General features: G+C 37.8%; 1 protein-coding gene across 1 annotated transcript in view; it reads left to right on the plus strand.

Moving 5' to 3' along the window:
- Positions 1-5,648: 5,648 nt before the first annotated feature.
- Positions 5,649-16,618, plus strand: part of LOC107676190 (Fc receptor-like protein 5) — a 59,159-nt gene continuing 48,189 nt past the window's right edge. The window contains exon 1 of the mRNA XM_016470702.1: positions 5,649-5,828. Within this exon, the coding sequence (XP_016326188.1) occupies positions 5,672-5,828 (157 nt within the window). The 5' untranslated portion in view covers positions 5,649-5,671. The remainder of the gene's footprint in view (positions 5,829-16,618) is intronic.

Below are 16,618 nucleotides of genomic sequence, written 5' to 3' on the forward strand. Positions count from 1 at the left end.
CCTTTGGCCGAAGGGAATAATGTCACTGACAGCTGTCTTAACGTCCCAGGGGCAACTCCCACGGCTATGGTAGAGTTGGTACTTAGTGCTTTCCATGGTTCTGGCATGCACTCCCCTCAGCATGGTGGCGTGGGTATACCGTTCCCCATAGCGACCCCTAGAGGATGCAGTGTCTCGTTCCCTACTCAGGGAACCATGGTTATATACGTAACCTGAGACATTTTTCTCTCTTTATTATGAGAGTTGGTCTAATAGATTTGTTAAGCACTGTGTATATGTGTGTGTTTGTGTGTGTGTGTGTGTGTGTGAGATTAGGGTAAAATAGGAAAAAAAATTAGACTATTTTAAAGTGCTCTTTTTCTTTTTTTTCTTGGACAACCAATCACTGTCTACAGAATAATGTGTCATAGCAACAGGCTCAGCCCCGCCTCCTCACTAAGATGAAAGTTTTTGTCTTTTCCTCACTCAGAGTTGCTCTCAGATTGGTCCTGAATCACTCTTAAACGAAGATTCTTTGATTTCTAGAGCTCTCTGAGAGGATTCTTAGGAGCTTTATGAATACGGGTCCTGATCAACAGCTAATGATATTTCTGTGTGAACTTCCTCTAAGTACACTCTTAAAAATAAAGCTTCTTTATTGGTATTGATGCACACACACACACACACACACACACACACACACACACACACATATAATGGACATTCAATGAAAACATGATAGTTTCATGACTATTACAGAAATGACAAAAGACAAAACATTCAAATTAAATTTGGAAACAAAAACATTTGTGGCTAGCACACAATGCAATATTCTCCACTGTAGATCACCTGAACGTTTTGGAAGGGGACTTTTATATTAAAAAAAAGCCTCCAAGAAGGAAAAAAAGTTTTTCTCTCCATTTTGTATCACTTCTTTCATGAAGATCTTTAAAATAAGCAGTTTTACACAGACCTGATACATATCTTTTTTTCCCGCTGTTAACAGTTTCCCAACCTGACTGGCCTCGGGGCAAATTTCAGGTGACACACTTAGCTTAGGAAAAGGTAACTGTATAGGCCCACTCTCTAAAATACAATTCAAAAACTGCAAAAGAGAAGGAAGGAGAGCGGCTTTCAAGCCTAAACTCAACTGCTCTACCACCCTCACAGACCTAAGTTCAGCCTGTCTGGCAATCTCTTCTGCTGATCTCCACTCTTTTGAGTCTAAGTTGTATACAACAATTTCACATAAGAAATAAATGAAGAAACAAATCCAAAAGCTTCAAAACATTTAAAGGGGTCATAGGATGTCCATAATCAATGCCCAAGTTGATATGATTCTTTAGGGTCTTAATGAAAAGTCTGTAACATTGTTTGGTTAAAAGTTCTCAATGGTAGTGTAAAAAACTAATTTTTTACCCTGTCAAAAACAGCTCTTTCCAGATCAAGCCATTTTTGTAGCATTTTCCTTTAAATGTTAATGAGCTCTGCTGACCCCGCCCCTCTCTTCCGAGCTGCTCTCAGAGAGAGTGTTTACTTTAGCCGCATTCATCGTGAAACTTGCTAATTAGCACATTATTAGGAAATGCGATTTGCAAAGATTCTTCTGTAGGTGAAGCTGGATCATGAATGATTAGCGCAACCATAGATGCATTTATGTAGATCAGGGATGCATTCCCTTCAGAAACATGTAATCCACTGCGAGTTCAGCGGCTCATATGTCGGGAGTTAATAATGACTGCTATGTTCATTATTACATCCAACAACAGAACACCTCAGTCGCTTAGGAGTCATTCTTGTCTACATCTGCTCCGGCGGTGAAACAATGGCAGACTGATGACAGCTCACTCAGGGCGGAGCTAAGGTAAGACACCAGTCCAGTCTGTGCTGAAACGCTACTGTCAATCAAACTATCGTGGGAGAGACCTGTCTGTGTGACGTCACACAGACAGACATCTGAGATCGGCTCGATTTGAGAAAGGGGAAAACATTTAACGAGATTAAGAAAAAAAAACACTGGGTGGATTTTTATCATTATATTGTGGTTGTGCACACACACTGCCAACACACATTTCAGTTCAAACAACTTGTAAATGTGCATGTCGCATCCTATGACCCCAAATAAACTCATGATCCACGCGATCAAAAGCTTTTTCCTGATTCAATTATAAAAATCCCACATTTAAATTATTGTCTCTGACAAATAAAATCAAATCATGAATCAGAAACAAATGATCAAATATCATACGTTTTGGAATACAGTATGACTGATCTGTGTGAGTTATTGTTGATATGTGGAGTTTTAATCTATTGGTTAGCTCTATAAAGATTTTCATAAAAATGCAATGCACATGGGCGTCGCTAGGCCATTTTTAGGGGGGCTATAGCGATTATATTTTGCGATTAGCTCCATAAACTGTATGTAACCGGTGTTATCTGTGTTGTGTGTTTTTTTTCTCTCAATGTAGTAACCAGATGGACATCAGCTGACGGTTCGCCTCTTCTTTTACTCTGATAAAACACAAAACAGTCTTTACAGTGTGTTTTCGCCCTTCTTGTCCTTTCTGTTAAATTAATGTAAAGTGCAACGCAATTAGCACGTGCTTCAAGTGCATCGATCGACAGAAAACGGATCAAATTTAGTGAAAATACAGAAATAATCAAATATACATGTAAAATAATGTCACAAATATGATTTAAACAGAGTATAAAAGTGATTTTAAGCAAAGATGAAATTAGATTAATCAGAGCTCGTTAAAAAACCCACCTCTGCCATGCAGAGACAGTGCAGAAAGGGAAGAGGAGGTGCAAAGACAGGAAATTAAGATTAATGCTGCTGTCAGACATTTAAAGGGGAAGGTACACACACACAGACAGGCATATCAGGTATACATCGTGAACATTTGTGTAATTCTACATATGAAATGAACATATTACTTTCCATACCTGTTACATGTAGGCTACACCAGGGTTCCTCAATAGGCGGCCCGCAGGCCACATCCGGTCCCTGAGAGAAAAAAGGTTGGCCCACACTAATTTCAAATAATATGGCATGAAAATTCAAACGCAGCATCAGAAAGCTACATTAACTTACATTGTGTCTACACCGGACGCGAGCGGCGCGACGCAATAAAATACAATAACTCTTTATAATCAGTGATCCTGTCTTGGATGGGGCGCGACACAACAAATCCCCAACAGTAAACTGCTGACTCGTTCTATTTATAACGTACTGACACAACGTTCAAATGATTTGCAATGCTTTGTGCGTCCAGTGTAGATACGATGTGACAGCAAAAACATGGAGAGTGTGCAGAAAAGAAAAGTGGACATGGAAAATAGATGATTCAAATGTGAACAGTTCAACAGTTTTGAGTGAGTGACTGATATCTTTGTTATGGAATACACGTGTTGGTTACACTTTTAACATTGAATAAAGCACTAAATCATTACCTGAGATTATCACAATATCATATCATATTTTGTATGTTGTTCCTGCCGCGACGTCGCAGAAAATAAAAACTGAAATCCCATGTGCTTATTGTCACGTGTCGCTGTCGCGGGTGGTTAGGACAAAAACTACAAGGAAAATATACTTTTTATCGCGTCGTGTCCAGTGTTGGGGAAAGTTACTTTTAAAAGTAATGCATTACAATCGGCAAAAACTAATTGAGGAACCCTGCTGTACACGAATTAGTGATCGCCTCAGTCCCCTTTACATTTCATATGAAAACAGCGGCAGACTTCGATCGGCTCCTCCCCGTCTTTCAGTGCGCTCTTCAATCCGCAGAGCGAGAGACAGAGGACAAGGTGCGTGTTTATCGATAGATTGTATCATATCTGCATCTGTGCAGTTCTTTGTCATAAATGCAGTTTACACAGTGGTGTATAAAGTACCTGAACGCCATACTCAAGTAAAAATACAGATATCTTACCAGAAAATGACTTTGGTAGAAGTTGAAGTCACCGTTTAGAATATTACTTGAGTAAAAGTCTTAAAGTATGTGATATTTATTGTACTTGTATTCCAGGCTACAACACATTAAAATAATAAATACATTAACACCAGATATATGAAGTCAAAGCAAACAGGTTTCCAAACGCAGCAACAACTTTTGAGCATATACAGCTCCCTTAAAGGGTTAGTTCACCCAAAAATGAATATTACCCCATGATTTACTCACCCTCAAGCCATCCTAGATGTATATGACATTCTTCTTTCAGACGAATACAATCAAAGTTATATTAAATAATGTCCAGGCTAATCCATGCTTTATAATGGGAGTGAATGGTAGCCCAAAATTTAAAGTCCAAACAATAGCACCCATCCTTTATAAATGAAGTCCACACTGTTTGTCTTGACCATAAAGAGTAGTTTAAAACCACAATTAATGGTCTGGTTTCTACAACTTTCACTTATGGAGCAGAAGTCTGCCTTTAAACTTGAAAGAAATAAAGATTTGAAATTTATCGTGATAATTATTGTTATCGACTGATATAAAAAATGTTATCGTGATAATTTGTTTGGCCATATCACCCAGCCTTACTACTACATGAACACATACAGCATCCAGATTTCAGCTCAACAACAAAAATGGTTATTTTGCAAACTTAATTCAAACTGGAAGTCTGATAAAACTTTAAAGAAAGGTCTCTGTGGTTGATAATTATTATGCATTACACATTTTAGTAAATGTAGTCAGTCATTCTATGGAGAAACTTCTGTTCACAGTCCACCTCAGGCGTCGTAGGCTGAAATTCTGTACACACTTTACATGTAAACTGCAGACATAGTGAGGGTCGTACAGTTGTGTGCTGAACCAAACCCCTCAGTCTCAGGTGATGAACACAAAGACCAAGTATATACTGCAGCTAAATTCAGTTCAGAATGCAGTTGTCAGTTTTGTATAAGTAACCAAACTTTGTTTTCAGCACTGAATTAGAGTGATAGAGGCACAATATGTACAGTGATGGCAGCGTACACAGTTTAAAAGCTTCACGACAACAATGAATGTCACTCTGATGATGGCATGTATTTCATCCTATTTGTGCCTGAAAAATTTAACTTCATAAGGTTACAGATTAACTTTCTAAAAACAATTTAAACCATTTCTCAGTAATTAGAGTAATAGTTTGCCCAACAAATGAAACATGTCATCATTTACTCACACTCATATTTGTACAGACCTGTATGACTTTCTTCCCTAGAACACGATGGCATTATTTACAGCTGAATATCCTGGCGTCTCTTTTCATTGACAGTGAATGAGGATCAGAGACTGTTAAAAAGGACACAAATCACCATTAAATTATTGATATGGCTGTTAGACCAAAAGTATTAGTTGAACACTTTTTTTTCTTCATAACAGCATGAAAATAGGCATTTTTCTGAGAAAACAATAGATGTATAATAGACAGTTATTGCATTCAGTTAACACTTAATCTACAAGCTCCTACAGAATGTAAAGTGCGAGATTTTACATGCAAATATTAAAAGGATATGACACTTCATTGTAGGCCTCACACTTGATTTTTTTATCTGCTTTTATATTTTACAGCTTTACCCAGATCTACACTGACTGTGACACCAAACAGTCCTGTATTCACTGGAGACACAGTCAATCTGACGTGTAAGATTGAGTCTCACAGTAACTGGAGATATGAGTGGTATAAAGGCGGAAACAACAGTGTAATGTTACAGTCATCTGAGCGTTACACTGTAAACAGAGACACTCTCACTATCAGAGGACTGAATGAGTCTGATCAGGATCAGTACTGGTGTAGAGGACAGAGAGATGAAAGACCAAAATCATCACAGGAGAGTGAACGAATAAATCTGTCTGTTAATGGTGAGTAAATACTGCGATAAACACTCACCTGTTCAACATTATCAGGCACTACAATATATGCACTGATGCATTTAAAATTAAGTAATTATCAGCTTTGGGGGGTTTCAACACACGTCCTTTTTAAGCAGACAAGGTTTATTAGAATGTGCTGGATGCATAAACATAAATGCAGTCTTTCTGATGAAATTAATGTTATAATCAGCAGGGGCATAGGGAGTAAAGTCAGAAGTCTTGAAATGATGAGTGATTTCATGTACTTTTGTAATATTATAATACAGTATGTCACTCATGATCAGATCTGCATGTTTGTCATGTTCTCCGGTCTCAGCAGCTTCATCTTCTCTTCTGGTCGCTGGTGTGGTTGTGGGATTGAGTGTTTGCCTGTTGTTCTTCCTCTCACTGCTGCTGATGTGGAGATACAAGAAGAACAAAGGTGTGGAGCAGTTCATAACATGATTAATACAACTGAACAGCAACAATAACGTTTCTGAGTAAAGGCTCATGAGAAGATCTGAATATCAGACTAAAGAGACACTGCAGATACTCTTGAGTGATCATAATGCTCTTTGTTTCTGTTATAGATCAGCAGCGTAACATTAACCAGACATCAGTCCCAAATCAATCTGCACAATCTCAACTGGAAAACTATCCTCTACAGTCTGGTCAGCCTCAATAACTAATTATTAAAAGGAATAGTACACATACAAAAATGCTTTTTACCTTTTATCCTCAAATGCGAGTAAATACTGTGATAAACACTCACCTGTTCAACATTATCAGGCACTACAATATATGCACAGATGCATTTTAAATTAAGTAATTATCAGCTTTGGGGGGTTTCAACACACGTCCTTTTTAAGCAGACAAGGTTTATTAGAATGTGCTGGATGCATAAACATAAATGCAGTCTTTCTGATGAAATTAATGTTATAATCAGCAGGGGCATAGGGAGTAAAGTCAGAAGTCTTGAAATGATGAGTGATTTCATGTACTTTTGTAATATTATAATACAGTATGTCACTCATGATCAGATCTGCATGTTTGTCATGTTCTCCTGACGTGACTACAGTGAAGAATAGAGATAAAGGTTGAGTCCTAAACCTTATTATAAAAACAATCTATACATCACACAAAATTAACAATCATTCAGTCATGTTGGCTTGACTTGTTTGTTTTAGATGATCCAGAGCCCTTGGCAGAGGTCACATATTCAGAGGTCACTGTTAAGAAAAAGATGGACAAAGGTTCAAAAAACCTCTTAACTTCACCTGTACAATATAATTTTTATACTTTTAACTAGAAACATTAATGCATTTATAATTCATGAAAAAAAGTGTATTTCATTCTAATTAATTAAATATCATTATTATTATTATTTTTTTCAGAAGATACCATTGCAGAGACAAATAATGTGACATACTCAGAAGTCGGAAAAAGAGGAAAGAAATGCAAAAGCAAAGGTGAGATTCAGTTTTTCCTGAAGTACAATATTTCCTGAATGTTCTATATAATCTGATTGATCTTCTGTTTTGTAGATATTAATATCACAGGACCCAGTGATTTGACTTACGCACAGATCAATATACAAGACAAAAAGAACACCAAAGGCAAAGGTAAACACACAACAAACTGCATCTGAAAACAATGATTCATCAAATGTAACTTGTATATAATCATTTTATAATATGAGAAAAATAAACATTGTAAACAGGGCTGATAGAGCCAGTTCATGTGACTTAATTTCTGAAATGTAACAAAAATCACAACACAACAATCACATCTGTATTGTTTTACTGAAATGAGTGAGTCTGAGTATTTAAGAGATGTTACGAGATTAAGAGATGATAAAAAACAGGCCTAACAGACTAAAGAGTCAGATAACCAAACTGTTGTTTTTCATGATAGGTGCTGGACTTTCTGATGTTCTGATTGAAATGAAATCTAAGAACAAACACAGAGGTAAATAAAGAGATGCTCCGAAATGTTGTCATGAGCATGTTACAGATTATGTGAAAAAGTGTGTAAAGTAAAATGTTTTTTTAAAACCTGCTACTAAATAAACTAAAATAAAATGTTCTGATCTCTCTTATCATGGATTATCATTTATTAGTGTTGCAGATGTATGGCATTATGTTCATTCGTTGCCTCTCTGTTGTTCTCTATCAGGAAAGAGCAGTGAGTCTGGAGACACTTTGTACTCTGAACTGATCCACAACAGAGATAGAGGTGAGAGAAACACAAAGTCAAGCTTCATCACTATTACAGTCAAATCACTAATCCAGGGGTCTTCAACTAAAATTGCTTGAGGTCCAGTAATGACCCTCTTCACCAGCCAAGGTCCGGACAATTATATAGGCCTACCTAAAAACATGAATTGACGGTTTTTACCAGACCAGGGTATCTGCAGGATATTTAAGCTCATATTTAAGACTTTTTAAGACCTGTACAAATACAGTTAAATTGACTGTAAAAAGCATGATTTACAGTTCAGATACAGGTTTTGTTTACAAAAACAAAAAAGCTTTTTAAATGATTAAAGGGGACATAACACACATTTTCGCCAATCTCATGTTAATCTTGCGTACCTATAGTAGTATTGCATCCTTCATATCTCAGAAGATTCTTTAGTTTTATCAGATTTATAAAAGAAAGATACAGCTTTACGATTCTCTCCGAAAACAGCCGAGCTCCTGGAGGCGTACCGTGGGCGGAGCTTAAGAGTCACGGGCCGATTGGCAACAAAACACAGACATTTGATGCAGTTTTACACACCGCCTGCGATTCCAGCTCATGACCAGGATATTTTATCGCTGGGACTGCTCTATCTTTCAGTATCAAACGATCTGCAAATCCAGCGTCGAATTGGGCCTTGTTTATAAAACATTCGTCACCAAAATGACAGGAACAAACACACACGTGCGAAATTCTGTTGCTGTCCCGGAAAAACAAACTGCATCCACTGTTCCCTTAACGCTGGGTTCTTTGGGAAGCTGAACAAGGTTATCTTTCCCTCACATCCAAAAACACACTTCTTTGGACACATTCTTCTTGAGCAAGTCCTGTGCAGCGCTGTCGACGACTCCCTTAACCCGATTCAAGCACATTGATGGGCGCGCGCTCTCGCTCTATTTGCTGTGTGCACGCACTCTTCCAGGAGAAGTGCCCAAACAAGGAATTACGCTCTCCGTGACGTCATGAAGAGCCATGCTTGAAAAAAAACTTTCCGAAACGTATTCGAACCCGGAAGGAGTCTATTTGGCACTGAAATATGCCGTCATACGTCCAATTAGTTTTTTTTTTTTTTTTACTTTGTCCGTGTTTAAACTATATTTAAAAGCAAAAGTATCAAATACTATATTAATTTAAACAATTATTATCAATCTATTATTATAGCCTATTAATTAAATAACATATAAATATATATTATACTGTCTTAATTGTTAACACTTTTCATAATGCATTATCTTCTTATCGATCCACTAGTTCACATTTACAACTCTGCGTGTTTGCTGGATAAAAAAACATGGGTTGATTTTCACATTTATCTGAACAAAAGCAGACAGGCTTATTAAAAAAATGCACATTAATTTTCTGCCAGCAGGAGGCGCTTTTGGAATGGCAAAAATACAGCGGTTTCCCTGGGAACAGCAGTAGGGTAGCACAGCAGCTGTTTTTGAAACGTGCAGCGCTCATTTTTATTCAATGAAATCATAGCCTTTTGAAGTTTAATTGTCACACTAAGCCATATCGCAATACTAGTCTTACCGGCGTCCCCAAATTTAAGACGTTTTATGGCCTTAAATTTGATACAGCTAAATTTAAGACTTTTTAAGGACCCATCAACTTTCCTAATTTTTGAAAAAAGAATGCCATTGTTTTTCACTCACTGAAAGTTTCATCTGTCTGCGCGCCGCTCTCTTCACTGCAGGCACGACCGCACTTCTGACCGTAGCAACAGTAACAGCAACCATAGTAACTGTAGTAGCAACCCGTGGCGCCGTAGGACCTAAGCGGCTCTACTGAGCTGACCTTGATGTGCTTGATATAAGTTTGATTTTGTTAGAAAATAGCATTTGGTATTTATTTATTTCATTATGTCAAAAGCCTTCATGGTCCGGGTTTGGACCGGAGTCCGCCAGTTGGTGACCCCTGCACTAACCTTACGAAATAACCATCATGCACCGTTTCTGCTACAGATCAGAATGATTCCTAAAGTCATGTGGATTGTTGAGGAAATGTAAAAATAATATGTTTTAGAATTATTTTATTGTTATTGATTATTTGTGTTCTTTAGATGCTGATGCTGGAGTTGGTGATGCAACTTATGCTCAACCTATTAGGAAGAAGAATAAAACACATAAGAATTTGCACTGGTTCCTGCAGATTGTGGCACATATTGGTTCTTTTACATTATAAATCTGCTTTAAGTGATTTGGTTCAGTTACTTGTGTGTATCAGAGGTTCATCATGATCTTAGAACAGTAAATCATCAGCAGAATGAGCTCAAATCAGAGGTTTCACATCACCTGCATAATGCATCATCTTTTATCTGTTTAAAGGTCCCTGAGTGCAGAGAAGACAACAGACGGCTAAAAGAGATTCACACCAGCAGACACAGTAACGCTTGCATTGCTTGAGAAATGAATCTGAGTGAACTGCTTATGCACATGCTTGATTGAAATACTTTAGAGATATGGACTGTATTATCTGTACACATATTATGTAAGCAAACAAGTGTATCTATAATATTTAGTACAACATTTTCTCCAGTGAGCACTTATGTGTAACACAACTCTAAATGAAACTGCTCTAAAAGTTATTACATTATTATGTTGGTGCTGCACAACAGTTAAATACATCGTGTAATTGGGCACTTAGTTAATAAAGTTCAATACAATGTGTTCTTTGTCTTATACAATACTGCATGTGTTTTTGCCAAGTCATTAAGACAGATGAAGATGATTTTTCTTAAATGCATATATTTTCAGTAACAAGCATAAATAAATTAATAATTGTATGCAAGTGAATTGTTTTAAAAAATATTTTAAATACCTTACATTTATATTCTTAATATGGTTAAAATGTTTATCACTGTTTGCAGATTTGTTCTCAGTTGTTCACTCGTTGATTACTCTGTGATCAAGAAGTTTTTTATAGGATTTGTGATCGCTTTAGACTTAGAGTATTAAATGTGCAAACTGTATAAATAAAGCTCTGTTTAAACTGTACTTGCTTTTTTTTTTTACAACACTGAGTTTATTTTTATAAACATTATAAAAAATGTAATATATGTACACTGAAAAAAGCGCAAAAAAAAAAAAACTATCTTTCTCTGGATCATTGTTTCTACACTTGTTTTTATTTATACCAAACAAGGCCGTAATCATGCCTAGAACCTCTAATGGTATTTATTTAAAGGAACTAACTAAATAAAGGATTTAAATGGATTTAGAGGAACAGCAAATGAACAAGAATACAATTTTTTGTAAAAATCTGAAATGCAAATAATATTTGTATTTTAAAATGTGCACTCATTCAGTTTTAGTTGTATTCCTAATATGTTGAAAACTCATGAATTACATGAATCACATTCAAAACGGCGAAATTTGACAAAAGAGTCTAATTCATATGTGGTTTGAAATCCTATTCAAATCTCATTTCTAGAATTCTGTTAGTCTGACAGCTCAGATCTGATTTTGTGTAGCGTTTTTGCCTGTGTCACTTTCTCACGCCACGTAAAACGTAAACATGTCAGACGCTGTGTGTAGAAAACATGCTGAATGTCTCTGCAGTGAAACGGAAAAAGACAATATACTGCTGGTCTGCACAGCTCTTTGAGTTTTGAGACACCGCACAAAATAAAGCCTTGCATTCCAGCTTCCTGCGTTTCTGCCGCTGCCTCATAAAACACAATATAATCCAGTGCGGTGCCAACATGTTGTCATGTTCTAAGAACATCTGTATTGCAAACTGTATTGCTGTGTTGTTTTTAGCATAGGCATACCAACACAACGCCGTTGCCATAGAAACCAATGCAGATTGTCAGTAAAACGAAAGAGCGCCACAGGACACACAAATCGGATCTGAACTGTTACGATACACAGTGTGGACAGTCAATCATCTAAATCAGATTCCAATCAGATAAACAAATTATCTGATTTGGACTGACAGTCTGAACAAGATATTACAGTCAAGCCGACTGTTGCTATAGTAACGAACGCAACTTTCATCACACAAGCTCTTATTTCAGTGTCTTATTTCAGCCATTCTTACATTCAGCATTAACAGCAAGTCAAAAGGGGTAAGCTTTCAACTGAACTGTATACATGCATTTTAAACGTTTATATTATGTTCCTGCCCCGTCCATGCAACAAATGCACGTTATTGAATGAGCAGAGTTTTCTAGAAAATTAATTCAACTGCTCAGGTAATTTTGGTGGCAGGCTATGATACATATTCACAGTGAAGACGATGTGCGTCAGAAGAGAAGGAAAGCACCAGGCCCAGGTGTTTTATCAGCCTTCTGAAAACCTGTGCTGACCAGCTGGCCTCCATCTTTTCACAGATCTTCATCAGATCACTGAAGCTGTGCAAAGTCCCTTTCTGCTTCAAACACTCAACCATCATCCCCATCCCAAAGAAAGCAAAAATCACAGGACTTAATGATTACAGACCCGTTGCCTTAACGTCTGTGGTCATGAAATAGTTTAAGAGGCTGGTTTGGCTTTTCTGACATCCCTGGACTCTGCAACTGCTGACCCCCTGCAGTTTGCTTATCGAGCAAACAGGTCTGTGGATGATGCAGTCAACATGGGACTGCATTATATCCTACAACATCTGGACAAACCAGGGACTTATGTGAGGATCCTGTTTGTGGACATCAGTTCAGCTTTCAATACAATCATCCCAGCACTCCTCCAGACCTGACAGCACCTCTACTGACTCCTCTTTCAAACTCCTGAAGTTTGCAGATGACACTACAGTCATCGGCCTCATCCAGAACGATAATGAGTTTGCATATAGAAGCGAGGTTGAGCAGCTGGCGTCTGGTACAGTCTTGACAACCTGGAGCTGAACACGCTCAAAACAGTGGAGATGATCGTGGACTTCAGGAGAAACCCCCTGCACTCCCCCCACTCACCATCATGGACAGCACTGTGACTGCAGTGGAGTCATTCAGGTTCCTGGGCACCACCATCTCTCAGGACCTGAAGTGGGACAATCACATTGACTCCATTGTCAAAAAGGCCCAACAGAGATTGTACTTCCTTCGCCAGCTGATGAAGTTCAACCTGCCACAGGAGCTGCTGAAACAGTTCTACTCAGCCATCATTGAGTCCGTCCTGTGCACTTCCATAACTGTCTGGTTTTGCTCAGCTACAAAATCAGATATCAGAAAACTACAGAGGACAGTTCGGACTGCTGAGAGGATTATTGGTGCTCCCCTGCCCACCCTTCAAGAACTGTATATATCCAGAGTGAGGAAAAGGGCTCAGAAAATCACTCTGGATCCCTCACATCCAAGCCATCTCCTTTTTGAACTTTTGCCATCTGGCCGTCGCTACAGAGCACCGAACACCAGGACAGCCAGACACAATAAAAGTTTCTTCCCCCAGGCAATCTACCTCATGAACAGTTAAATGTTCTCTCCTACTGTTCAATAAATAGCCTACTTCCCTACATCTTATTCAATTCCTTGTAAATTCTATTCTATTTGATCTATAAACTGCAACTGTACATACAAATTTTGTCTATTTCTGTATATAGGCTACAGTATATATACATATGTGTATTTTGTTCACATCTGTGTGGTGTCTCTGTGTACTGGAAGTTTCTGTCAACTGAACAAATTCGTTTTATGTGCAAACATACTTGGCAATAAAGCTCTCTGATTTCTGATTCTGATGTACATCCCTGGCCCGCTTCATTCGCGGAGAGCACGCTTAAATCCACAGCTGCATCAGCCGTGCAAACCCCAAGAGACACCTCAATGTATCTATGAAAGATAGTCTCTTTTTTTAAACATAAGCATGTAAATGCATATGAAGTACAAAGCAGTTTTTTTTTTTTTTGCATTCAAAACTAAAAGCGACATAAATATAGCTTATTACATTTCAATTAGGTTTTATTGTCATGATAATTTTAGTATTGCCAAAATATGGTACAAAATAATAATAAAATAAAGTTTTAAGCAGTTTTAATTAATTAAAGGTTATTCGAAAAGAAAGGTACAAAATCAGATCATATTAATTTCCAAAATCAAGTGTTGGAAACCAGAACTTTTTTTTGTTTTAATAAAATTTAAAAAACATGAAAATATTTTTCGAGTGTAAAATATGTTCCCGAGTGCTTTCGGTGAGTGACTGATTCACGTTTATGCTGCCTCCATTATCATGTTATGTGTTATGCTGCTTAACACCGTTATCTCTGTGCAGCCCCTGACAATAATTTTGTTGCTTCTGCCCTGTTCTCAGCGCAGCCAACGTTATTAATGACCAGATATGCAAATTTCGTATGCCTGGGCTTTAGACGCTCATTGGTTTGTCTCCACCTATCAGCTGCGAGGCCGCCTAACAGGCGTCGCTATTGGTTGGGAATTGTGTGTGTTCTATCTTCGCTGAGTGTGTAGCTTGTACGGGCTGCTCGTAGCCTCTCTCACGGCGGGATTGAATATCGTTCCCATAACGGAGAAATATCTCCGTGATGTCTCGTGAAAGCTCGAGAGGGAACGCTAGGACTTCAGGAAAGGTTGGAAGGGAAGGAGTGAGACGGGGAGAAGAACAGCGGGCAGTGCGCATTCTCGCTGGTGGCAAACAGATCCACCTTCGCTCTCCCGCAGCGGGTCCAAATCATCCGAACCGACTCGGGGTTTAACCTCCACTCTCCTTGAGGAATCCCCTTCCTCGAAAGCATGTCCGCCCCGTGGTTCAGAAGACCGGGGGTGTGCGCTGCTCTGGTGGAGAGAAAGTGACGGCCCGCCCATAACAGGAGATTCGCTGCTTGCTTGTACAAAGTGTAAGGTGGTAATTAAGGTACACTTACACCTTCAGGAGAACATTAACAAAATTCAAAAATATATTCGTATATAAAATCAAAGAAAGACGTAATAATACTTGTATACATAGCCTACAAAAAGAGGAAAAAGTAAGACACAATAAAAGGGGTTTACAATAAGGAAACATAAAAACTAACTCAAATGAACCAGGTAAAAAAAAAAAAAAAAACAACGAAAGAAAGCTGTCTAAACTTAATCAGAGTCACTAGAAATGTTTTAAATTGCAATCGGAATAAATTCTGCTTAAGATGATTAGATGGCACAAATGCTTTTAATGCTCTACAGCTATTCGCTACATTAAAATGTACATTAAAAACTGTTACCAACATCAAATACACTTATGGTTAACTGAAACAATCATACATAGTTAAGACTAGTGGATATCATTTCTCATAACATAAGATCAATGTAATCTCATAAAGTCTGATAATTTAAGGATAACTTTTTATATCAGACAGCAACAACGTTCAAAATTATACACAGGAGATGTGTGTAAGTCATGAGTTCACACAACCATACCTGTTTCAGACCTGCCAACATTGGAACAATGTTTTGAGTACCGTCAATATGCTCCATCTGAAGCTCCTTGATGGCTAATGTCAAATTTGTAAATGCAGAATGTGCAAAATGCAAGATTTAATGGTAAACATTTTCGGTTTTTAACCACGGTTTTCAGTTCGGTTCAGTTCTGATGGTTTGACACAGAGTATTTTATCTTTATTTTTATTTTTTTTGATTATTATTATTTTTAATTTTTTGCAATTTGTAATTTGATGCTATAAAAAAACTCAAGTATGCTTTAATTAAAACTCCAGTACACTTATATACACTGTATAAAAACATTTATTATCAAATGTCTACAAATTTATTTTGAGAGATGTATTATTTTCATGTATTAGCCATTATTTAGCGTTATAAATTCATGTAATGTCTGCTTCATTCATTCATGCCAGATGGCGCCCTAGCGCAGAAACTCCACATATGCATCATATAATTAATAGAACCAATGATGCTGCAGGAAATCCTTAATATGGACAACGAGGTCCAGCTGTCGCTGTAACTGAATAAGAAGAAGATAAAAACATTTTGAATGATAAAACAAAGACAATAAACACTCGCCTGCATGTCTCATTTATCTGTGTTCTTCAAACCATATCAGGTATTTTCATATTATGTATATTTATAATCAATTGCAAATCAACATAGCCTGTTTTTAAGTATAGAATATATTTTCTGCCTCATTCTGTGATAAGAAACCACATCAGATGACAAAAGGAAGTTCCCTTTCATGGGAACTTCGAACTGCGTCCTCTAGGGGTCGCTATGGGGAACGCCTCGTCGTGACCCGTGTCTGAAGCATACATTGAAAAAACACCAACTCGTTGGCCGGCGACAGCCATGACGTCACTACCGGTGCGACTATAGTATAAATAGGCGCCGGGAGCACACATCATTCTCTTCTTCGTCTTCATTGACTGTTCTGTTTAAGCGTGCATTCCAAGGAAAAAGTAAGATTTATCTCTATTTATTATGGCGAGCAGTAGCAGAGCATTTAGAAGGTGTGTGCATCCGTGTCATCGCTATTTGACACCAGATGACACACACGATCTATGTGTTATTTGTTTGGGCGAAGAGCACGCACGCGATGTCCTCGAGAGGGCAATCTGCATGCATTGCGCGTTTTTTCCAATGAAAAAGCTCCGTTCTCGTTTGTCTCTCTTTTCAAGTAAAGAGG

The sequence above is a fragment of the Sinocyclocheilus anshuiensis genome, unplaced genomic scaffold (genome assembly GCF_001515605.1).
Source record: "Sinocyclocheilus anshuiensis isolate Anshui unplaced genomic scaffold, SAMN03320099.WGS_v1.1 scaffold3955, whole genome shotgun sequence".
Taxonomy (NCBI): Eukaryota; Metazoa; Chordata; class Actinopteri; order Cypriniformes; family Cyprinidae; genus Sinocyclocheilus; species Sinocyclocheilus anshuiensis.